We start from the raw sequence: 24,397 nt of genomic DNA, 5'->3' as shown, positions 1-24,397 counted from the left end.
AGAGCTATGGGGACTGTGTATTGCGGATGTGATAGCGACCATCTAGCAACCCATGTCCTCAGCTCTATACATCAAATCCCGGTGACAAGTTCCTTTTAAGAAAAGAAAAACTCACCTCATCCACTTGATCTCGCTGCACCAGCTTCTTCTATCTTCATTGAACAGGACCTGCCAAAGGTCCTGCGTTTTGGCAGGTCCTGTTCAATGAAGATAGAGGAGGCTACAGCAGCGTGTTCAAGTGGATAAGGTGAATTTATTTTTGTTTTTTTTAACCCCTAAATGGTCATATTATTTTGTATTCTGTCTTAAGAATGCTATTATTTTCTGATATAACCATGTTATAACGGAAATTATAAAATCACCCGAACACTCAACCCGGACTTCAGTGAAAAAGTCCTGGTGCGGGTCCGTGTACCCGAATTTGCAAAGTTCAGTATAAACCCGAACTTTGCAGTTCGGGTTCTCTCATCCCTAATAGTAACTTATAGTATAATTCAATGGTTCTGGCCAAGGCTAACTGAATTTACCTTTGTATTCTTGTTCTGGGATTTGATAGCAGCTTCCACACACAAATAGAAGACAGCAATACACTGGGCTTCCAACCGGGAGCTGTCCAGCAGTGGCACAAGACGCTGAAGGTCACCAGCTGCCCTTCCTTGTGTGTTATCAGTGTTGTTCAGAAGGCAACGGGCATATTCCTCAGGGTCCAAAGTAGAAATAAATGGTTCAACCAATGCCAGTGTACCAGACCTTTCAACCTCCTTCTCAATTTCTTTGTTTGTTGCTAAGACAGTGATTGCAAGGCATGCATGAAAACGTATCTGGTCATCCTCTTTGGAGAAAACTAAAGGGAACAACCACTCAGCTGTCTTCCTCTCGGTCATCAGCCTCTGATTAGAAGGTCCACCATACATAGCACAGTTGGCCAGAGCCATAGCACAATGCCTCAGCACTACTGGATCTGTCCAGCGACACCAAAAAAGGATCGTGTCCAGACCTCCATCACATATCAGTTGTTTGCAGGTGTCTTCAGAGTGTTTGAACATGTGCTCAAGGATGCCAGATAGGTGTCGGGCAAGTCTTGGGTCATCTCTCTCCTTTGAAATGTTTAAGATTACGCCCAATCCAACGCGTGCAATGCGATCTCTGCAAACAAAGTTCACAAAATACATAAGGGATTGCATTCAAGAGCTATTGTGTGTGTGTTTTTCTGGCAAAAAAGATTTTCCCACCTTATCTGTCCTTCAGTACAGTGATGTTACATATCAGAAACCAAATACATCCTTTACAAGAATACAATATATGTCTGATGTGTCATTTTCAACACAGGCCAAAAGTTATAACTATTATAACTGATAATTCTTTAGCTTTCCATACTTGTGGTCTCCTGAATGTTTGATAAAGGCTATGAACACCTTTGGAGCCTTTAAAAAAAAAAATGTTTTTGAAATAGGTTTGGTTTCTATAGTTTGTATGTTTCACAGTACATAGCAGGCTGCAGGATGCCGATCTGTGAAATCTGTCAGAGTGGCTGTGTGGTGGCTTGGTCTCCAGCCCCTCTCTACCAAAGTTTAGCTTAGATTTTATCATAAATCAGCTTAGAAGGTCATACAGAAGAGGAGAGAAGAGCTGGAGACCGAGCCGTCAGTCTGATGGATTTCACTGTGAATGGCATATTGCAGCTACTTTTTACCTTGTAGGATAGAAGCTATAGGAGCCAAATAAGGCAACATTTTTATTAAAAACCTATTATAAAAATATGATTTTGGTCACTTTCACACTTGGGTTGTTGGATTCCGGCAATCTGTATGCAAACGAATACCATTTGTAGATGGATCCGGATGCGGATCCGTCTCACAAATGTATTGCAATACCGGATCCGTCTCCAGTTGTCATCCGGAAAAATGGATCTGGTATTTATCTTTTTCACATTTTTAAAGGTCTGCGCATGCGCAGACTGCAAAGCCGGATCCGTTTTTCTGGAACACTTGGGGCCAGATCCGGCATTTCAATGGAAAAAAATTCCGGATCCGGCATTCCGGCAAGTGTTCCGGAATTTTGGACAGAAAATACTGCAGCATGCAATCGTTGTGCAATCGTCATGTGATTTTTGTTTCCTCTGCTGAATTTGATTGAAGTGGGATTCAATGTGGGGGAGGGGGAGGCATGTGCAAATCATGATTTGACATTTTATAGCAGAATTCCCCATGTATGACAGGCCAAACGTCATTGGTGTGTTTTATTATTACTGTGTTGGAGTCTTATAATAAAAGGACAGGATAACATGGTCATCACAGGAAAGTTATCTTTTAGCCGTCCAACCCACCGACCTGACAAGAAGAGATCATATTCATTCATCAATAACCCATAGATTGAGCCAAACTGTAGAAAAAGGGCATGGATGAGACATCTACATGAAAACCCACTGAATGAGAGAGGTAAAGTTCCAGTATGATGAATTGGAGAGCAAATGTATAAGTCACTGCACAAGAGTCATAGAAAGTATAAATAAACATGACCACAGGATTCGACCACACATAGGGTTTGTTTGTAGTCTGTAACCATGGTGATACAAATTGTAGACACAGAATCCAGTAAAAACTTTCCAAAAGACAACCTCTAGAAGACCACCCCCTTATCCAAACCAATTTTCCTGTTACCGATTTTTAATTCCACCATATACACTGAACAAAAATATAAACGCAAAACACTTTTTTTTGCTCCCATTTTGCATGAGCTGAACTCAAAGATCTGAAACATTTTCTACATACACAAAAGACCCATTACTCTCAAATATTGTTCACAAATCTGTCTGTGAGCACTTCTCCTTTGCCACGATAATCACCTCACAGGTGTGGCATATCAAGGTGCGGATTAGACATCATGAATATTGCACAGGTGTGCCTTAGACTGCCCACAATAAAAGGCCAGTCTGAAATGTGCAGTTTGATCACACAGCACAATGCCACAGATGTCGCAACGTTTGAGGGAGCGTGCAATTGGCATGCTGACTACAGGAATGTCTACCAGAGCTGTTGCCCATGCAATGAATGTTCATTTCTCTACCATAAGCTGTCTCCAAAGGCGCTTCAGAGAATTTGGCAGTAAATCCAACCGGCCTCAAAACCGCAGACCACGAGTAACCACACCAGCCCAGGACCTCCACATCCAGCATGTTAACCTCCATGATCGTCTGAGACCAGTCACCCGGACAGCTGCAGCAACAATCGGTTTGCATAACCAAAGATTTTCTGCACAAACTGTCAGAAACCGTCTCAAGGAAGCTCATCTGCATGCTCGTCGTCCTCATCGGGGTCTGGACCTGACTGCAGTTCGTCGTCGTAACTGACTTGAGTGGGCAAATGCTCACATTCCATGGCGTCTGGCACATAGAAACATAGAATGTGTCGGCAGATAAGAACCATTTGGCCCATCTAGTCTGCCCCATATACTGAATACTATGAATACTATTGGAGAGGCGTTCTGTTCACGGATGGGTCCCGGTTTTCACTGTTCAGGGTAGATGGCAGACAGCGTTTGTGGTGTCGTGTGAGTGAGCGGTTTGCTGACGTCAACGTTGTGGATCGAGTGGCCCATGGTGGCGGTGGGGTTATCGTATGGGCAGGCGAATGTTATGAACAACGAACACAGGTGCATTTTATTGATGGCATTTTGAATGCACAGAGATACTGTGACGAGATCCTGAGGCCCATTGTTGTGCCATTCATCCACGACCATCACCTAATGTTGCAGCATTATAATGCATGGCCCCATATTGCAAGGATCTGTACACAATTCCTGGAAGCTGAAAACATCCCAGTTCTTGCATGGCCAGCATACTCACCGGACATGTCACCCATTGAGCATCTTTGGGATGCTCTGGATCGGCATATAAGACAGCGTGTTCCAGTTCCTGCCAATATTCTGCAACTTCGCGCATCTATTGAAGTGGAGTGGACCAACATTCCACAGGCCAGTCAACAACCTGATCAACTCTATGCGACGGAGATGTGTTGCACTGCGTGAGGCAAATGGTGGCCACACCAGATACTGACTGGTTTTCTGCCCCCCCCCTCCCCAGTAAGGCAAAACTGTGCACATTTCAGAGTGGCCTTTTATCGTGGGCAGTCTAAGCCACACCTGTGCAATATTCATGCTGTCTAATCAGCACCTTGATATGCCACACCTGTGAGGTGAGATGGATTATCTCGGCAAAGGAGAAGTGCTCACTAACACAGATTTAGACAGATTTGTGAACAATATTTGAGAGTAATGGGTCTTTTGTGTATGTAGAAAATGTTCTTTGAGTTCAGCTCATGCAAAATGGGAGCAAAACCGAAAGTGTTGCGTTTATATTTTTGTTCAGTGTATAATACATGCTGGTCTCCTTCTTTGAGAAGATTCCTCCCCACCAGAAGACCACTTTTTAATGTAATTTTTGGGTGGTCATTGGGTGGTTTCACTAGAGTACGAAATTTTTAATCATAACTATTTGCAAAGATTCTGATTTTGTTTTAACTTTAGAGACATTGGAGCAATAAACATGGTTGAATGCAAAAGTGCACGTACCCCTTATCTGCCTAGTGGGCTGAACAGATATGAAAAATAGAGTAGCTCTTTAATGCTTAAAAAGTAATCTGCCCAGGAGCCCAGTACACATAGTTCTGCGTTCATTAGGAAAAAACATAATTTTCTAAAATTAGCGTGGTAAATGAGTGATACCCTAGTGATTAGTAGAACATGTAAGGAAGTGAGACTGTCTGTCGGAGAGCTCAGTACACACTGTCCACTACCTATGAATATGCTGCATCCTGAGACAGAATCACAAATCAATGCTGAAGTTTGCACCATATTAACTGTGTTGGCATGCCCTCAGCTGTATTACATACCATGGGAAACCAAGTCTTGCTCTCGGCTTAGCATAATATGGGTTTGTTTGCAGGAATGGGTTTGGAACGTCTGTAAACTAGTTTCTTTATATGCTTCACATCTTGCAGTTGCTTTCATTTTAGTCTCATTATGGTCAGGTTTGTTGAAGCCTAATTATTACAATTTTAAGTGAATTTGTCTTAGGTAGGGTATTGGCTCTCCTTAAAGAGACCAGCCCGGTATGGGGATATACTGGAAGTACTTCACGGTAAGGAGACTTATTGGCAATGCTCCATGGGAAAACAATATGCAAAGAGGTATCTCCTTGTGGAAGTGGCTTCCTTTGAGTCAAGATCCAACTTTTTAGCTTTGGGACATGACAGGAAAAAATAGCAAAGCAAATATTCATCTGTAGAAGGATGTGCAGATCAGTGGATGAAACCACTGGCCAGATAGTGCAGGCGTAGACATAAGGGAGATGTGCGCATGCGCAAGGCATAATGTCGAGGAGGGTAGGAAATGGAGAGAAAAAGAGGAAGGGAGGAGCAGGGCTCTGTTCTAATAGGCTCATTTATCCTAATTTGCATATTTATAAAAAAAACAGATTTTTGGGGCCAAAAAAAAGGGATCAGGGCATAAAGGAAGGTGTCACGGAACACCACACCGACAACAGGAGGGAAAAGAAACTAGGCCTGAAAGCTAGGGAAAGGGAAACGGACACCACCTATGGAAACCCTAATCCTAGCCCTGACTCCTATCCGTATGAACGGACCTTGAGGGTAGTAATGTTCATACACTGGAACCTAAGACCCTGGAAACCCTGAATTGCCTTGGAGTAGTGTCTTGGCTTGAGACGGCCTGTTCCTTCCAATATGAAAGAACCAGCGTCTCCCTAATAACAAAAGACAGAGGAGAAACAAAAAACTATAAAGGGAAGTAACACTTAACTTCTGAAGTAAATGGACGAGCAGGAACTCAGAAGAGGACCACACACCAGCACTTCCAATACCAAACTAAAGCTATCAACCGCATAGCATGATGGTTTAAGCCAGACTAAATAGAGGAGTGGGAATGACCACTAAGCTACACCTGAGACAAGAGGTGTGGTCATTAGCAGCAACAACACTGAAAACAAATGAAACCAAAGAGGCTGTCAGATCACGTGCAGCCAGTCTCTTAGATCTTCTGACATCTGTCACGTTAGAGACTGGTGCCTTGGCTGTGGTCCTGGGCTTGAATCTGACCAGGGACAACATCTACATGGAGTTTGCATGTTCTCCAACACTCCAAAGACATACTGATAAGGAACTTACATAGTGAGCCCCATTGGGGACAGCTTGATGCTAATGTCTGTAAAGTGTTGCGGAATATAGTACCATGATATAAGTGAGTATAAAAAATAAAAATAAATAAAATAAAGGTATATTTTGAAATGACATTAGAAGAGCTACAGATGCAAATGGTTAAAAACGGGCTGACAGTGGTGACAGACTCCCTTTAAAGTCCAAGATTGTAACTTATCACCTTATCCATAGGATAGGTGATAAGTATCCAATTGGTAGGGGTCGCTGGGACCTCCAAGTGTCATGAGAACAGCAAGTACAGCGCTTGTCTGTCTCTGGCAGTACAATACAGTCTGAAATGAGCACCAGTATGCATGCTCAACCCCCGTTCTCATGATCTGTGGGGGTCAAAATGGTAGTTCCCCCACCAATCAGACAGAATAGGTGATACGTTTCACTTGTGGGCCAACCCCTTTAATGTGATACATACTGTTTATTAACATGCTCAATGTAAATAGCTGACAGTGGAGTGCGAGATATTCTGCACCACAGCTTTATGGGGGATTCTCTGTAACGCCCCATTAAAGGGGTTTTCCAAGATTCTGATATTGGTGATCTATCCTCAGGAAAAGCCCTTTATGTGTACAGTATATTCGAATGTGGCAGATTTGTTGCAAATATCCATGTGCTTGCCACTTCTCTGATGAATGTTAACATTTTAGAACGTCTCTTTTAGCTGTTCTGAACGGTATCAATGTCTCCCTATAGAGCAGGTGTGGGAAACCTGCAGCCGCATACGGCCCGCGGGATCATTTCATGTGGCCCCCGGCCCCCTGCCAGAACATATTGTGAAAATGCTAATGACCACTTGCGTTATGGAAGCGGTAATTAGCATGCGGGAGCCACAGGAAGATGAGAACAGCTCTGCGCTGGCTGTCCTCACCCTCCCTGGTCTTCTTCCGGCCCCACGTTGTGTCCTGACACGTACACTAAGACCTGACACTGTGCGCTGTCAGGTCACAGTACAGCGCGGCGGAAAGAAGACCAGGGAGGGTAAGTGAATCTGCCAAGTGGCAGCGCTGTCCGGAGCTGGAGAGGTAAGTTTATTTATTTATTTTAAATGTCTGATCTAAGGTCTGATTGGGGCTGGTCTGTGGCTAATGGAGGGTGGGAAGGGTCTGATGGGGGTCCGATCTGAGGCTGGGGGGGTCTGATGGGGGCTGATCTGAAGCTGGGGGGGTCTGATGGTGGCTGATCTGAGGCTGGGGTGTCTGATGGGGACTGATCTGAGGCTGAGAGGGTCTGATCTGAGGCTGGGGGTCTGATCTGAGGCTGGGGGGTCTGTTGAGGGCTGATCTGAGGCTAGGGAGGGTCTGATAGTGGTCTGATCTGAGGTTGGGAGGTCTGATAGGGGTGTGCTCTGAGGCTGGGGGTCTGATCTAAGGCTGGAGAGGGTATGATCTGAGGCTGATGTAGACTGGGGGGTCTGATAGGAGGCTTATTTGAGACTGATGGAGGTGCGGGCAGATCTGAGGCTGAGAAAGGGACAAAGGCAGAGACAGTTGGGAAGGAAGAGGCAGGGACAGTGGAAGCTGGGTGAACCCCTCCCAGGACCCCCCTAGGTTTAGCTTGGCTGCCAATAATGCTGAATAAAGAACTAAATATATAACATTGTCAGCTTAAAAATCAGACTGCCTTGTGTGGTCAACATGTCGCCTGTACTATTTGTAATATATATAGTGCAGGCGCCATTTTGTGCAGCAAAAATACAGCGCTCTAGATTTTTTTAATTGAAGCGCAATTTCTGTAACTTACCCCTAAGTCACGTATATGTTTGACCAAATATAGAAGTCCCATTTTTAAGTTGAGAATTTTGTATGGCCCCCGAACGATGTTACAAATATCCAAATGGCCCTCGGCAGCAAAAAGGTTCCCCACCCCTGCTACAGAGAGTATACTCTCCTCCATATTAAAAATGGGACAGAGGACCACTAAACAAGTGCATCAGATAAAAAAGATCTGCTAATGCCGTCCATACATGTATATAGATGTTATGGGAAATATCAGTATGTGATTGATGATGGCAGTGGATCATTTTCTGGACTTGCTTTCCTAAATTCCTACATGGTACAGTCTCCCTCTCCCCTCCCTGGAGCATGCAGATAACAAACTGCTGTGCACTGCACATCAATGGGAGGTGAGATATATTTTATGTGTACTGTCCCTTTAAGGCTTGGTATAACACGTCTAAGAACTGAGATACCATAGTAAATGCTCATCGCATCCCATCTGCTACTCCCGTGGATGGAGATTCTTGCTGATAGTATCTAAGCACTGTCTTGTGAATTACTGCTCGCTTCTAAAGTACGCTGGATCATTTTTGTCTCCAGAATGAAAGTGCTAATATATCTCATTTATCTCCTGGAGGACATGATGTAGAAGAGAAAGTGGTAAACCAGACTCTGCATTCATCCAATGGATGAAATTAACTAGTAAAAAGTGCCCTAATGTCTGATAATATAAGGCACGCAGTGCCGCTTACACAGCATTTTTAGACAAGCAGATAGAGATTGTGTTCTTCCTGCGTTCTTCGTGCTCCTCCTGAGCATTATACATTTTTAAAGGGAAAGCTGAGTACATAAGATGCACATGCTAATACCCAGTCCCTGATGGCTGATCTTAGGGACTCACAGAGCACCTTCACCAGTATGAAACCTAACCTTTAGGCTACATGCACACGACTGTGGTGTGTTTTGCAGTCCGCAGATCGCAGATCCGCAAAACACGGATGGCGTCCGTGCGCGTTCCGCAATTTGCGGAACGGCACTGACAGCCTTTAATATAACTGCCTATTCTTGTCCGCAGAGCGCGGACAAGAATAGGACTTGTTATTTTTTTTTTTTTGCGGGACCACGGAACGAAGCAATGGATGCGGACAGCACACGGAGTGCTGTCTGCATCTCTTGCGGCCCCATTGAAGTGAATGGGTCCCGATCCGAGACGCAAAAACTGCAGCTCGGAGGCGGACCAAAACAATGGCCGTGTACATGAGGCCTTAATGGTATTTGTTAAAAATACCCTAATTTGTGCCTAAAATCTCTATCCACTTAGGCTGTGTATATATGGACTATTGCTGGGCAGTGATGGTCAGTTCGCAGTGTTCGCCAGCGAACACATGCGGGCTGCCATCGTTAGTAAGGTAGACTCACCCGTCCGGCGATGCACAGGTAAGCCCTTACCTGTGCCTGTGTCGGGAGCCGGTCTGAAATCAAATGCGGTCACCGGGAGCAGGCAGTTCCGAGAACAGCCCGATGGAGGCCCCCGGGAGCTGTTCTCTGAACTACCTGCTGCCGGTGACCGCATTTGATTTCAGACCGGCTCCCGGCACAGGCAAGGGCTTACCTGCGCATCGCCGGACGGGTGAGTCAAGATGGCAGCCCGCATGTTTTCGCTGGCGAACACTGCGAACTGACCATCACTGTTGCTTGGGAAAGGAAAATGATCTGACCCTCCAGCTTGCCCTATAATTTATTAACCCTGCCTACAAAAACGGAATAGCCGCCCCGATAGGGGGGATCCCGTGTCAGGAACCTCCTAATCACCTTGCATGGCCCTGACAAGGGATAGATACCACCACCTACAGAGACCCACTATATAACTGTCAGGTGTCCAACGTCAGTGGTCTAAATGTACATCAAAAACTAAAAATATGAATAATGATATTTAATCAATAAATGATAGTTTCACACAAACGCCATACATATCAGTCTGCCCAGTAAGTTGGTATATATACGGTAACTCTCCTTTTGTACATTCAGTCCTTTTTCACCTCTTAGTTCATAACGTGACAAGTCGAGATATGGATTGCAACTAGCAAGACATTTAACTTCAAAAATGAAAAAGAATAATTTACACATAAAGATGACAACTAACAGCATAGACTTGATGCATGAAAATCCTATTTATAACCAAGGGTTTGACTCATGAGTTAGGCAAAGTGAGGCACCGCATGGAAGGATCACTGGGAATACAATTTTAATGAAGTAATGTACATGACATAAAAATAGTATATAAAAATGAAAAAACTGAATATTTATGTGCTTTGTGTTTTACTTTCTGTATAATATATATACTGACATATATTAGGATAAAAAAAAAAGCCATATATTGATCAATATATAAAAAACGCATAGAAACCGCATATGAGTTTTTTTTGGTTATACACATACGTTTTTTATACATATGTGTTCTATACAATATGTGTACCATCTGGTCAAACATATATGTATAGCATGTGTTTGTAACATCCGATTGCATTTTCCATCTTTGTTTGATGAGGCTACAGCAGTTTTTTTGATCCATATGTCATTCTATTACCTCTATTACCTTTATTACCATATTACATAGTGCAATTTTGGAATGTTTAGTAATAATATGTATGCGATTTATAGAAACCTCTGAATCCAATCCACACTTTGTGAATATCTTTTCCTTAATAAGCACCACCTTTGGAGATACATAATGCCTATAAAAGGAACTCCTGGACCATTCACTGCTGACCACTGAGGAAGGAGCATTTTGGGCTCCGAAACGCGTTTGGGGAATAGCAGTGAAAACCAACAAAGTATCAACCTCTGTTCAACTAGATCCCCGGATTCTATATGTTTAATCATTTCTTCAGCTGCACCACGTGGAAACAAAGACCGGCTGATTTGAAGCCTGGACTTTAGGATCCAGGAAAGACAAACCTCCCCATATCACGTGGGACGCCACGTGGAAGGTTTTCAGTCACGCGTGACACTGCGCGGGATCCCGAAAAACGCACGCATAAGGAGAAGCTGCAGGAGCAGACATCAGGCCCGGAGACACACCGTCACTACGGGATTGGTAAAGTACCTGTATATTACGCAATACAGAGGTTGACCACAAGTACTGTGGCTGTAAAAACTTTTTATAATTACTTGTATGGTGACAATATTAATATCTGTATACAAAATCCTTTAACGCCACCTGTGGTTGAAATCAAACAAAATACCACATATATTGGAATTATCGTCACCTTCAGACTGCTATATAACGTCACCTGTGGTGTAACTGAATAAGGCCTTATGCGCACGACCGTTGTTTTGGTCCGCATCCGAGCAGCAGTTTTTGCGGCTTGGATGCGGACCCATTCACTTCAACGGGGCCGCAAAAGATGCGGACAGCACTCCGTGTGCCGTCCGCATCCGTTGCTCCGTTCCGTGGTCAGCAAAAAAATATATAACCTGTCCTATTCTTGTCCGTTTTGCGGACAAGAATAGGCAGTTATATCAATGGCTGTCCGTGCCGTTCCGCAAAAAAGCTATATTCTTGAAGTTGGCATATAATATGTTGTCAACATGAGGTCACTGCTGCAGGCAGGTAAACAGATCTCGGTCGGAGAACTGAGCGGCGCTGTCCCGCTGAGTTCTTTATTGCAACCTGTTCCCCAGTGATGTCCAGTTTCTTACTGAAACCAGGCAACCCCTTTAAGGGGGTACTATCTGGATACTGCAAATAATTTGGGCTCTATATGGTGCTATTTTGTGGAATGTATATGGCAGTAGGGGTTTTATGTGGGCTGAAATTATGAAAACAGCAAGTGAGGGGGAGATCTAATTTGCTTGTTGCCCACCCCTATTTTCTAGCGCAGGTTCACGTTGAGTTTTTAGAGGAGGTTTGGAGGCAGATTTTTCTTCAGCCAAAGCCAGGAATCAAAAGTATAAAGGAAGGACTTCTACTTCTTCTTCCTTCTGGATTCACTGAAGGACAATCTGGCTCGAAAGCTCCTCCAAAAATCCCTTTAAGCCCTCTCTATAGTCATAGTGATAGCTCTTCATTCTTTAATGACCAGCTCTCTTTATAAAATACGTCTCATCTCTTTATAATCTGTAAACTCGATTCACCCCCCCCCCCCCCCCCCATCCCGAGGTCCCTTCATCCCTTACCTGTTCTCCGACACCAGAATCTGTTCCAGAAGATGACATGACTTGTACTTCACCTCCTTCTCCGCTGACTGAAGAAAGGAGAGGAGCAGATCCAAAGCACCTTCAAGCCTGATAGTCTCGCACAAGCCCTGGGCGACCTCTCTTCCCACCGCCGGCATCACCCAGGCCTCTTCCACCATCTGAAAGATCTCGTCAATGGTGTCACATATACTGGTCTCACACATGGCCTGCTTCAGCTTAGAGATAGCAACATGGAGATCGGGCAGGACTCTATCCAGAGCCGTCTGTACGTCGGTGCTCACCCCGGGAGACACCTGCTGACCCTTGTTCGTGCCCCCTGACTTCTGCCACCAGCAAATGCTGTTGACGTAGCCCGGCACGACAAGGTGCTCGTTGTTGAACATGTTGATGTATCTGAAGAGTTTATAGGCCGAGATGAGGAGGGTGAGGACCATGGAGCCCCCTACAGCATTTCTGGACTGACAGAATGACGATCTGTTACCTGCAGGAAAAGAAATCAGGCGCAGCCATCAGGAAGGTCGTCTTTTAGGTAAAACCGTAAACCAGGCGTTGCTCCCTCTGCTGGGACATCAGAGGGTTAATTCATGTACCGCGGGCAGACTGAGGGTGTCATCCTCATCGGAGTCCTTTAACTCTTTCCTATCCTGGCTCATAAAATATACAGGATCTCATGCATTAGCTCTACACGGGGCTATGACACTAGGACAACACCAACGGAAACTTATCAAGTCACCTTCTGCTCGTCAGATGCATGCACTGAGGGGAGTAGTTGTAGGGCTAGGAGGTGCACCTGAATATACTTCATATGAATGCATCCATTAAACCCATGATCACATAGCCCAGCAATGCAATCAAGCCCCCCGGCTGTGTCCAGCCCCCTGTGATTCTCCCCTCTACCTGTCCTGCGGTTCTTCTGTCGTTTGGATTCCCAGCATCTCACCGAGACTGGCAGCCGCAGGGTGACGTCATCACACCCTTGCCCCACCCCTTGGCAACAGTCAGATCCCGTCTCCCCGGCGACAACATCCTCTACTGCTTTTTTCGGCTACAGCTTTCTCAGCCGCTGCGGAAGGCGGGGCTTTTTTTTTATCTCGTCCTCCTATGATTCGATAAGGGGGCGTGGCCTGAAGCCGCTGTTGTCCAATCAGCAGCCTGGGCGGGCGCTTGTGCTCACAGGCGGCAGCATGGGCTTGTTGTGCTGCTTTCTGTGAGGAGTTATTGAGTCAGACACAAAGAGCGCGCGGGGGGTTGTAATGGCTGAGCTGTGGACCCCGGCAGCAGGCTGTGCGGGGCCTATGGGCTCTAGAATACATAGGGTGATGTGACACTGGTGTAGTGCTGACAGGGATTCATCATTATAGGCCCAGGCTACATGGTGGCTAATGTCACAGAAGCCAATTAGTGGGTTGTCCAGCCTTGAAGTTGACAAGCCCTGGGGTTCTAGCCTGAACATTAAAAAACCACACTCCTATCTGAGGTCCATACTCATACCTCACAACTTTTGAAAAGAGGGACATTATTTGTGGCGAGCAAAGCAAGTTTTTCCGCACGCGACTCTAACTCCGCCCAAAAATAACCAAACACCTAATCCCACGACATGTCCTACTTTCTGACTAACGCTATTCTTTGGCCGTTAAAGAAACAGCCGTGTGACCAGCCTCATAGACTTTAATTGGTTATAAAAATGGCCGTGTGACAACTGTTACTTAAACGGCCCTCACACCGCCATTTTTTGCGTCCATGTGCATATAGGTAGTGATGAGCGAACTTCTGTTATCAAGTTCATGTTATCTAAGAATTCCATTATGGATTCCGTTACCACAGACCATACGTTATAGTCCGTCGTAACGAAATCCGCACAGATCTTTCACTTACCAGTAGGAGGAGCGCCCGACCGGACACAGACATCGCAGGTAAGTATAATGCTTCTAAAATTGCTAAGTAACCATGGCAGCCAGGACTGCAGTAGCGTCTTGGCTGCCATGCTAACCGATCGGAGCCCCAGCTATTAAACTGGGACTCCGATCGGAACTCTCCGCTGCCACCAATGATGGGGGGGGGGATTTTAATTAGGGGGAGAGGGGAGGCCGCACTGGCCACCAATGAATATAATACTGGGGAGGGAGGGGGGCCGCACTGGCCACCAATGAATATAATACTGGGAAGGGAGGGGGGCCGCACTGGCCACCAATGAATATAATACTGGGGAGGGAGGGGGGCCGCACTGGCCACCAATGAATATAATACTGGGGAGGGAGGGGGGCCGCACTGGCCACCAATGAACATAATACTGGGGAGGGAGGGGGGCCGCACTGGCCACCAATGAATTTAAAACAGGGGAGGGAGGGGGGTCTGCCCTCTGCTGCCTGGCAGCACCTGATCTCTTACAGGGGGCTATGATACGCACAATTAACCCCTCAGGTGCGGCACCTGAGGGGTTAATTGTGCGGATAACAGCCCCCTTTAAGAGATTGGGTGCTGCCAGGCAGCAGGGGGCAGTTATGTACACAGTTCTTTTAGTATATTCTAACTTGAAGCGTCCCCATCACCATGGGAACGCCTCTGTGAAATATACGATGTGAAAACTCAGATCTGAAAAAACAGTTATGCAGACGGATCCGTTCTGAACGGATGCAAGCGTTTGCATTATAGGAGCGGATCCGTCTGTGCAGATACCAGACGGATCCGCACCGAATGCAAGTGTGAAAGTAGCATTAGATAACCCGAAACTTGTACACCGAACCTGAAAACAGAAGTTTACTCATCACTACCTATAGGCTAAATAACATCGCTCCCCTCCTTTCAGCCCCTCCAACATACAGTCCCAGGTGCATAACATCACTGTTAGGGATGAAACATCCGAAGTCGATTCGCATAAAACTTTGTTTCAATACTGTACGCGCTCCGTACAGTATTAGGATGTATTGGCTCCTATGAGCCGAAGTTATTACTTCGCTTAGTCTCACGAGACTTCGGGTAATAACTTCACAAATTGATTTCCAAGGTACCACGAGACTTTGCAAAGTGATAACTTCGGCTCATAGGATGTTTTATCCGAAGTCGATTCGCTCATCCCTAATCGCTATCTATCTACAGCCTCCTCCAATGTACAGTCCCATGTAAATGTTGGTCTTGTGAAGCCTGCAGCCAATCACAGACTTGGTGGTCATATTGGCTTCAACAATACATCACTGCTATGACGTAGTGTTCAAGCCACTGTACCCTGTGATTGGTTCCATGACCACTGCAGCAAATCTGCTTCCTGGTCCTGCAGAGGCCAGCAGCGTCCGGAAAAAGCAACTTGACCTTACATAATGCCGTCAGTATAAGGCCTCATGCACACGGCCGTTGTTTTGGTCCGCATCCGAGCTGCAGTTTTTGCGGCTCAGATGCGGACCCATTCACTTCAATGGGGCTGCAAAAGATGCGGACAGAACTCCATGTGCTGTCTGCATCTGTTGGTCCGTTCCGTGGCCCCGCAAAAAAAATAGAACATGTCCTATTCTTGTCTGTTTTGCGGAAAAGAATAGTCATTTCTACAATGGGCCGCCCATTCCGTTCCGCAAATAGCGGAAGACACATGGGCGGCTTCCGTTTTTTGCGGATCCGCTGTTTGCAGATCCCAATAAACGGAACGGTCGTGTGCATGAGGCCTAATTCTGGAGAAGTATGCTCATGCAGAGACACAGCCTTATAAATCAGTATAAGGTCTCATGCACACAAACGTTTTTTGCGTTCAGTATACTGGCCGTTTTTTGAGTTCAGGATGCGTTACTTATACTGAACAATTCATTTCAATGGGTTAGCAAATAAAACTGTTCAAAGATAGAACATTTCCTATTATTGCCCGCAAATCACGTTCCGTGGCTCCATTCAAGTCAATGGGTCCGCAATAAAAACGGAACACATACAGAAAGTACTCTGTATGTCTTCCGTATCTGTTCCGTTTTTGCGGAACCATCTATTGGAAATTTTATGCCCAGCCCAATTTTTTCTATGTAATTACTGTATACTGTATATGCCATACAGAAAAACAGAACCGAACCAGAAACACAACTGTAACAAAAAAACAGAAAAACGGATCTGTTAAAAACGGCCCACAAAACACTGAAAAAGCCATACGGTCGTGTGCATGAGCCCCCTAACACTCCTGCGAAACCCAGCAGTGTCCATAATGGGGAAATCACACTGTGTGTGTGTTTTATGCACAGGACACGCTCGTCTGAGGTTATTTTCACATCTGCGTTTTTAATTCAGGTTTTGAGATCTGGCAAAGGATCTCAAAACCAGAAATAATTTGAGCCGTTGCATTTATTAGATCCGGATGGCTTAGTATGTGTATGAAAATCATTGTAAGTCAATGGGCGTCAGTTCCTTTTTTTTTTTTCGGTAACAAAAAATCCGGATCCGGCACCATTCACTTTCATTGATTTTCATGCCAGATTCGGTTTGTTGTGTTTAGCAAACCGGACACAAAAACGCTGCTTGCAGCGGTTTTGTGTCCGGCCCCAAAACGCAACTAAACTGATGCATACTGATTCGTTTTGTCCCCATTCACAATGAATGGGGACAAAACTGATCCGTTCAAAGGGAGTCTGCCAGCAGTTTTGACCATGCTAAACTGCTGACAGCACTAGGTAGAGACTGGATAGAGCAGTACAAACATACCTTTTGTAGAGTTTTTATCAGGAGTAATGTGAATATAAAGTTTTATTCTGCCAGGTTCTCTGCATTGAGCTGCCTCACAGCCCCGCCCCCTTCTCTGAGTGACAGCTGAAGCATCCAACCAGGAGACCACTATAGCTGTCACTCAGAGCAGAAGGGAGGAGTAGTGAAGCAGCTCAATGCCGAGAGCACTTCATAGCAAAGCTCCAGCTTCTGGACACATGATAGAGCAGAATGTGGCAGAATAAGACTTCATATTCGCACTACTCCTGATGAGAAAATCTCCAGAGAAGGTATGTTTGCGGTGCTCTCCTCAGTCTCTAACTAGTGTTGTCAGCAGCTTATTATCATGGTCAAAAATTCTGAAGACTCCCTTTAAGTGTGCCATAATTCTGCATAAGGATGAATTACGTGAGGCTAATCCGCAGTTTATACCGTGCAGAATCCATACGAGTCGTGTGCTACTTAGGGCTCATGCACACGACCGTGCCGTTTTTTGCGGTCCGCAAAAAATGGATGCCGCCCGTGTGCCTTCCGCAATTTGCGTAATGGAACAGGAGGCCCATTATAGAAATGCCTATTCTTGTCCGCAAAACGGACAAGAATAGGACATGTCTCATAATTTTTGCGGGGTCGCGGAACGGAGCAACGGATGCGGACAGCACACAGAGTGCTGTCCGCGTCTTTTTCAGGCCCATTGGAATGACTGGTTCCGTATACGGAATCAAAATACGGTCCGTATACGGAACGCAAAAAAGCGTTTATGTGCATGAGCCCCTAGTCTGATATTTTTTTCCGTGGCTGGGATTTTTTATACAGCATGTGAACGAGGTTACAAAAACCCCATTCACATGTATTGGAGGCAGATTTGATGAGGATTTAGGCGAGAATTCTTGGAAGTGTGAAGAATGATGACAGCACAAGATTCTGTCACACATCCGGGTTGCTGGACAGTTTACCCCAAATCATGGACAGCCTACATTTTTTACGGACATATTGGAAAAACATTACGAATTATAAAGATTATAAGTAATACATGTCTGTAGCTCAATATACTGATAAGAACTCATTATAGATAAAAATCTGAAAACGGCTCACTTTTGATCACCCTGGTAAGGTGCTCTTGTCTATAGAATCACCCTTTCCAAAAAAAAACGTAATTGTGTTAAAAAAGACAGGCACTCTAAGGCCTCATGCACGCGACAGTGTTTTTTCACTGTCAGTGATTTGGCTTCAGTGGTCCGTGTCCGATTTTGCTTCAGTTGTGTTTCCTTGTGTCTTCCTTTTTTTTTGTCTGACGGGAAAAAAGGAAGGTTAATGAAAAGTGTAATTTTATTGCACCAAGGTCTTGTAGAAAAAAACGGACACGGATGACATACCAGTTGTGCATCCGTTTTTTTTGACGGACCCATTGACTTCGTTTTCCACTGACAAGAATAGGACAGGTTATATTTTTTTGACGGACTGAAATCACGGATCACGGAGGCGGAGAAAAAACGGAGGACTATCAGTTTTTTTTCACAGCTCCATAGAAATGAATGGGACCTCCGCTAAACTGTAAAAAATGATGGAACAGACGCGGATGCACACAACGGTCGTGTGCATGAGGCCTAACAAATAGGGCTTACATGGAAAAGATAATTTTTGGTGTATAAAAAATGGAGATAAAATAGAAAACGCATAAAAAATCACCTAAGAATTACATAAATCTTAAAATATAAATGATAAAATATAGAGATGAGAATATCCCAATAGATGTCCCCCTATGGATAGGACTCATTACCTGCACGTACTGTGAGCTGTAAATTGGTTATAGTTACCACCAATATAATCTAGTCAAGAACCATCAGCCTTAAAAAAATCAAGGACACATCTTTTTTTTTTTCACGGACACAGGTACATGTCCATTCCATATTAAAAGGAGGTTTCCAGAAGTACAGCATTGATGGCCTGTCCTCAGGATAGGCCATCAATATCTGATCGGTGAGGGTCCAACTCCTGGCACCCCCACCAATCAGCTGATTGAAGAGGCTGGTGAGAGATGCGGATGTGGACAGCACACTGTGTGCTGTCCGCATCTTTTCTGTCCCTATAGAGAATGAATGGGTCCGCACCCGTTCCGCAAAATTGCGGAACGGTTGTGGACCCATTTGCGGACGTGTGAATGGAGCCTTAGACTGGCTTTCAGAGGAATGACTATCCGTATAATACAAGGACAGCCGAGCCCACCAGAGATTACGACCACCCTACAATCCAGCAGTGGTGGTCGTGCTCGCACACTATAGAAAAAGCTGCGGCATACGCGCACTACCAAGGTCCACCACTGCTGTATTGCAAGGTGGTTATAACCCCTGGATACAAGCAGTGTATAATGTGATGGAAAAATGACTCAAGCCAGCAAAGGAGGCAATATGGACAATCACAATACATTAGTAAGTGCCTTGTATTAACTTTCTCTACATGATAAATGCTATTACTGAAGTGAGACAACCCCCTTTATATACAGAAACTAATAAAAATAATAGAAACTTGTATAATTCTTTATTACACAAGCTGACTGTACATGTGTGAAACCTCAATGTAATAAATCGGGTCTGCACTGTATAAAGGGATGCAACATTTTACTGGAAACGGTTGGTGAGGTATGGCTGTTCTGAGGATGCCCTGAGGACAAGTCCCTGCGCTTATTGGATTTCTCTGCGGCTATTTAAGGATTGCAGAGTCATTCTGCTATATGAAAAGCCATATGCACAGTGTTTGTATTCAGCCACACACTGGCAGTGATGAGTGCGCAGACTCGATTCCCTTGTTATTTTTTTACCTAGGATAGAAGCCCCACTATGATAAATAGTTATCACATAAACATGTATTTCTGACAGATGTCTATTACATACAGCTGCTCTAATCCTGGTATACACTCTGAGGTATATTTCACATTTGCGAATAATGAGGTGTCCACACACATTATATAGAAGTAGGTGCAGTGGCCGGGTTTCAGATGGCCCCAATACTACGCTAGGTCCCCTGGACACCATCGAGGTGTCACCACGTGTTGCTGCTCTTTAGAGGGGATGGTAAGGTGTGGTGCACCCCAATGGAAAATAACTTTAGAGAGTCCAGGTCTGCAGTAAACCAGTGCACTTCTTTAGTGGAGAAACTCAAGTGCAAAACAATACAGGCAAGGCACTGAGCTGTCTTCTCCAGTCTCCTCCCTGGCAGAAGAAGGGTTTGGTGCTGAGGAATGGCCTGAGCTAGGTGTCCTTCTTGCTCTGAGACTGCTGGTATCTTGGTCAAAGACTGGTAATCCAGGGTCTGTGGCAGAGTATCCTCGCCTCAGCGTCTTCTTCTGGTCACTCATGTAGTCTGAAAAGACGAAAACATGCAATGCAACAATTCACTGTGATATAGAGTACAAAATTGCATAAAAATTACAAGTGCTACACTATAAGTGAGAGATACTTGGCAAATTGTTTTGTACAAAATAATCTGAGCCCGTCTGCCGAACGTCAAGGCAATCTCTATTAGACGGGTTCGTACGCTAAATTCTACCTGTTAGGCACCATGACGGCTACCATACACTTCAGGGAGTGTAGGTTACACAGCAGGCCCACAACACCACCGCCGCCATAGGATACCAAGGGTTGCAGTGAGAGTCCACAAACTATCTCACTCCTGGTGCCATGGCTTCAGTGAGTGAAAGGGAGCAGGCCCGACTATGCACTGACACTAATTAAAATCAGCCTGTGAAGGCAGACAGGGTGGTCAGGAGTGCATGACTGGGGAGGCAGCCACACCTCCAGTACAAACTGCAAAGAAAAACAAAAAAAGGGGGTCAGTCAGCACACCAAACCGCAGGAGCACATTGCTATGGCAAGGAACAACATGAAAAGACGAAAACATGCAATGCGACAATTCACTCATGTAGTCTGGCAGAATTTCTTCTTCTAAGCATTGATCCCTAACTACAGAACACTAGGGGCTCTGACTGCTTTTCTTATATACAGTTTCTAGCTAAACTAGAACCTTCGATTCGGAGGGGTGGAGTGGAGAAACTCAGCCCAAATAGATACAATGTTACAATTTCCGTCTGTCATAGACTTGCATTAGAACTTCAATAATACCTAGAAGCAGTTCTACCAGACAAAAACAAGTCTTCAGAGATAACAACATAGCTAAACCAAACATTCAAAAGGTCAGTCTGTTTTGCTGGTAAACAAGTCTATCTTTTTTCCCTCCAAAACATACTCTTCTTTAACCCTTATGGTAACTGTGGAAAATTATTAGCTTCTCATTATTAGCTAGAAAGTCCCAAAAGTCTATCAGTATTCATTAACCCTTTCCACAGTGCTGTGTAAATACCCAGGCCCAGCGGTGATGTGCGCAGACACAGGATTTCAGGTGCAGAAGGATACTAGACTGGGTTACAGCCAGACATGGGATGAGTTGTCGCCAAGTAATTCCTAGGGCTCGGGCGCTTGCAGCAATAGACAACACCCTTGGGTACTTGCAAGCTAATTTGCATATAACTTCAAAGTTTGTTTTTGGACCATCAGAGCAGCAGATAGGGCAATAAAGGGTCCCATTTGTGAACTGTGTATGCGACTGGCGCTTTTCCTATAGTGTGCAAGCAAGACCACCGCTGCTGGATTTCAGGGTGGTCGTAACCATGGAAACAAGCAGGTGGCAATATGGGAAATCACAATACATTAGTAAGTGCCTTGTATCAACTTTACCATTTGCTTAAGACAACCCCTTTAAAAGGAATCTGTCATCCTGATTTTGGACCATTATCTGTAGTAATACATGAGTACTGCACATATGGAGTCCAGATCACTATTTTTTATTTTCTCACTGCCCCTCATTCTCCCACTGTCAGCGCACTAAGGCTACTTTGCAATAGCGCACACGAGTCCCCTCCATTATGTTAGAACAGCACAGCAATCTGGACTGTGTATTTCAGTGGAGCTTTGGGCGCTGACAGTGGGGGAACCAGGGGAAGTAGGGAAAAAAATAGTGATCTGGACTCCTTATATGTATTACTATAAATAGTCCAAAATCGGGGTGACAGATTCCCTTTAAGTCACAGAACATTGCCTAGACTGGACATAATTGCACCCCCTTCACAGAAGTCTCTGAATGTAAACTAGAAAGTTTTCTTTCATTGACTGCAAATTATTATCTTAAAACAGTTCAGAATTTAAACACAAAATATGGAAACCCCTTTTAAAAAAAGAAAGAAATGCTAGTGAGAACAAAGCATAGCTACACAAGCTGGACCCTTGCTGTAGGGTGTTTTACAAGCAGTGATATGTCTCTGTCATGATAAGCAAGTGTTAAATGTGTGAAGCTCATCATGTCCTTATCTTTCTGCTGTTGTCTTGTTTGTGCCTTGTCTTGACCTCTTGCTATCTGAGGAGCTGAATTTCTGCAGTCTGTAAACCTCCAATCAATACGGTGATGCTATCATATTCTGGTTAGTAAATGGCATTTGTCAAGGCTTCCGAGCTCTCAGACTAGTTTATTAACCCACCCCTGTGCATGCCATTTACAGCATGTGATAAGTATGGCAAATATTACATCAACAGCTTGTGTATGCATACATTGATCCTCATTGAATCATTCTCTGTACATGTTCTAAGGGTAATGTTACATGAGCCGGCGCCCGGCAATAGACCGACGCTGATCGACAATGTACAAGTAGATTGGTGCTCAGTTAAAGGGTCTTTCACACAACCCGATCTAACATGAAAGGGGACAAATGATTGTTATTATGATTTTTCGTCCCTCAGTCACTTTGCATTTGTCGGCAGCACATTCCCTGTTTAGGCTGAGTTCACATCTGCGTTGGAGGCTCTGTTTGGGCCGTCCGTCATAGATTCTATCAAACATATTGGACCAAAAACGCCCGCTTGCATGACTATTTTGATGGCCTCTCAAATGGAAACTGAAGGACCACATTATAGTCCATCAGTTTCCAGGCCATTTATTTAGGGACTTGCGACTTTTTCATAGTCATAAATATAATCCCTTTTTTACCGGCTGTGTCACAATATTTAGTTGTATGGCTGTTCTTCGCTGTTGTCGGCAGTTGGGTGGCGGAGCGGTGGCATGCTGGACACAGGACTCCAGCTCTGGAAACAGGCATAAATGTTGGTAAATAATTATACCAGCCAAGGGTTGGAGTAGTTTTTTCGCTAGGTGCTAGGACTGCCATAGCTGCGCCTAATTTATGACAACACGTATCATGAATGAGCTTTTGTAGGAACATTCATTCCCAAAAATTGACCCAATCCTTAGTCAGTGTAAAGGGGCCCTAAAACACGTAAAATACTGTATTTATTTGAACTGTTTAATAGCACAGTTTAATATGTCATAGCCCTTTTGTATATAGTGTTGTTTAATGTGGCAAGTAGAGTCAATGGTCCCCATGGTCAAAGTTGCAGTTGCAACTTCTGCATCCACTGCTGCTTAGGTTTTGCTTCTTACCGGCTACACTGCTTGGCAGAGCGTAAAAGTGCTCTGAAGAAGGGGAGTAAGCCATTGCCTGCACCTCTGCCACTGGTTGAAAATCAGGACACCCCCATATACACTGGATAATCATCTGGTCCTGCCGAAATCAGGTTCAGCCCATGTTCGTTCATATAATTGGTTTGGAATAAATGCCTCTGGACTTCTAGGCTCATCTGTGCTGTAAACCAGCAATTCCCAATACATTGTTGGCCACAGGATCATAAATAATACATCTGCATGTCTCAGTTCACTGCCCGTAAAGGGGAGTTCCATCTGGACAATCCTTTCTTAAAATGAAACTGCACTGACGACCAACTGAACGGATAATTATGTAATATGTGGTTGGGCTAGTCACATGGCTCCTACTCTTGCCAAGTGGGGCCATATCCCTCCATAACGTCCATATGCCCTGTGGCAGTGTGAACATTGAGGTGTTGTTTCCCCAGGTTCCAGTCCGGGACTTAGGGCATGCTCATTTCCAGGGATCCTATTTAATCCTGCTACTGGATCTTGGGTGTGTCTTGTGAAGCAGAGGCCTGGGAAGGCTCTGTACAAGTGGGCTCAGCCGAGCTGGCTGAGGGGCCACGGGGCTAGGGGGCTAGGTGTTAGCCTGAACTTTGGGGGACTCCGCGAGGTCTTGGAATCGACAGTCGCTAGGCCAGAGTCAGGAGTACTTCTTTGCAACAATCCCCCAAAAGGTACTGGACTTTGTTACAGCCTGGAAGTGCTGGATTGTTAGGCTGGGAAAAGCCGCATTTTCTTCCCGTGTGTTAAGGGGGCTTTCAGTGAGGTAGGGAGTCCTCATGTTTAGTTAGAGCCCAGCCGGGCAGGTGTTTTATTTGTATTGTTTGTTTTGGTTTTGCTGAGGTGCCAAATAAAAGCAATGTTTGGCCCCTAACCCTGTGGTCGATGAAGATCATTCTGAGAATGACCCCCGAATAAGAGGCGATCCCTTACAGCCCTAACAGAGTACATAGCCTTGTCTTTTTGGAGGGCAGGATTCAGTTATGCAGATAGTTTCCTCTTTGCTGTGAGATGTTTACAAAGTGATTTTTCTGCACTGATTATTATAAATTGTTG

At 44.9% G+C, this 24,397-nt stretch overlaps 1 protein-coding gene across 1 annotated transcript in view; it reads right to left on the bottom strand.

The window, feature by feature from the left end:
- Positions 1–12,576, bottom strand: part of SARM1 (sterile alpha and TIR motif containing 1) — a 30,767-nt gene extending 18,191 nt beyond the window's left edge. Inside the window, exons 1-2 of the mRNA XM_040422134.1 lie at positions 12,122–12,576; positions 528–1,146 (exon numbers count right to left, since the gene is read on the bottom strand). Coding sequence (XP_040278068.1) covers positions 528–1,146; positions 12,122–12,576 — 1,074 coding nt within the window. The remainder of the gene's footprint in view (positions 1–527; positions 1,147–12,121) is intronic.
- Between the last annotated feature and the right edge of the window lie 11,821 nt (positions 12,577–24,397).

The sequence above is a fragment of the Bufo bufo genome, chromosome 3 (assembly GCF_905171765.1).
Source record: "Bufo bufo chromosome 3, aBufBuf1.1, whole genome shotgun sequence".
Classification (NCBI taxonomy): Eukaryota; Metazoa; Chordata; class Amphibia; order Anura; family Bufonidae; genus Bufo; species Bufo bufo.
This window is presented reverse-complemented; position numbering and strand designations above follow the sequence as displayed.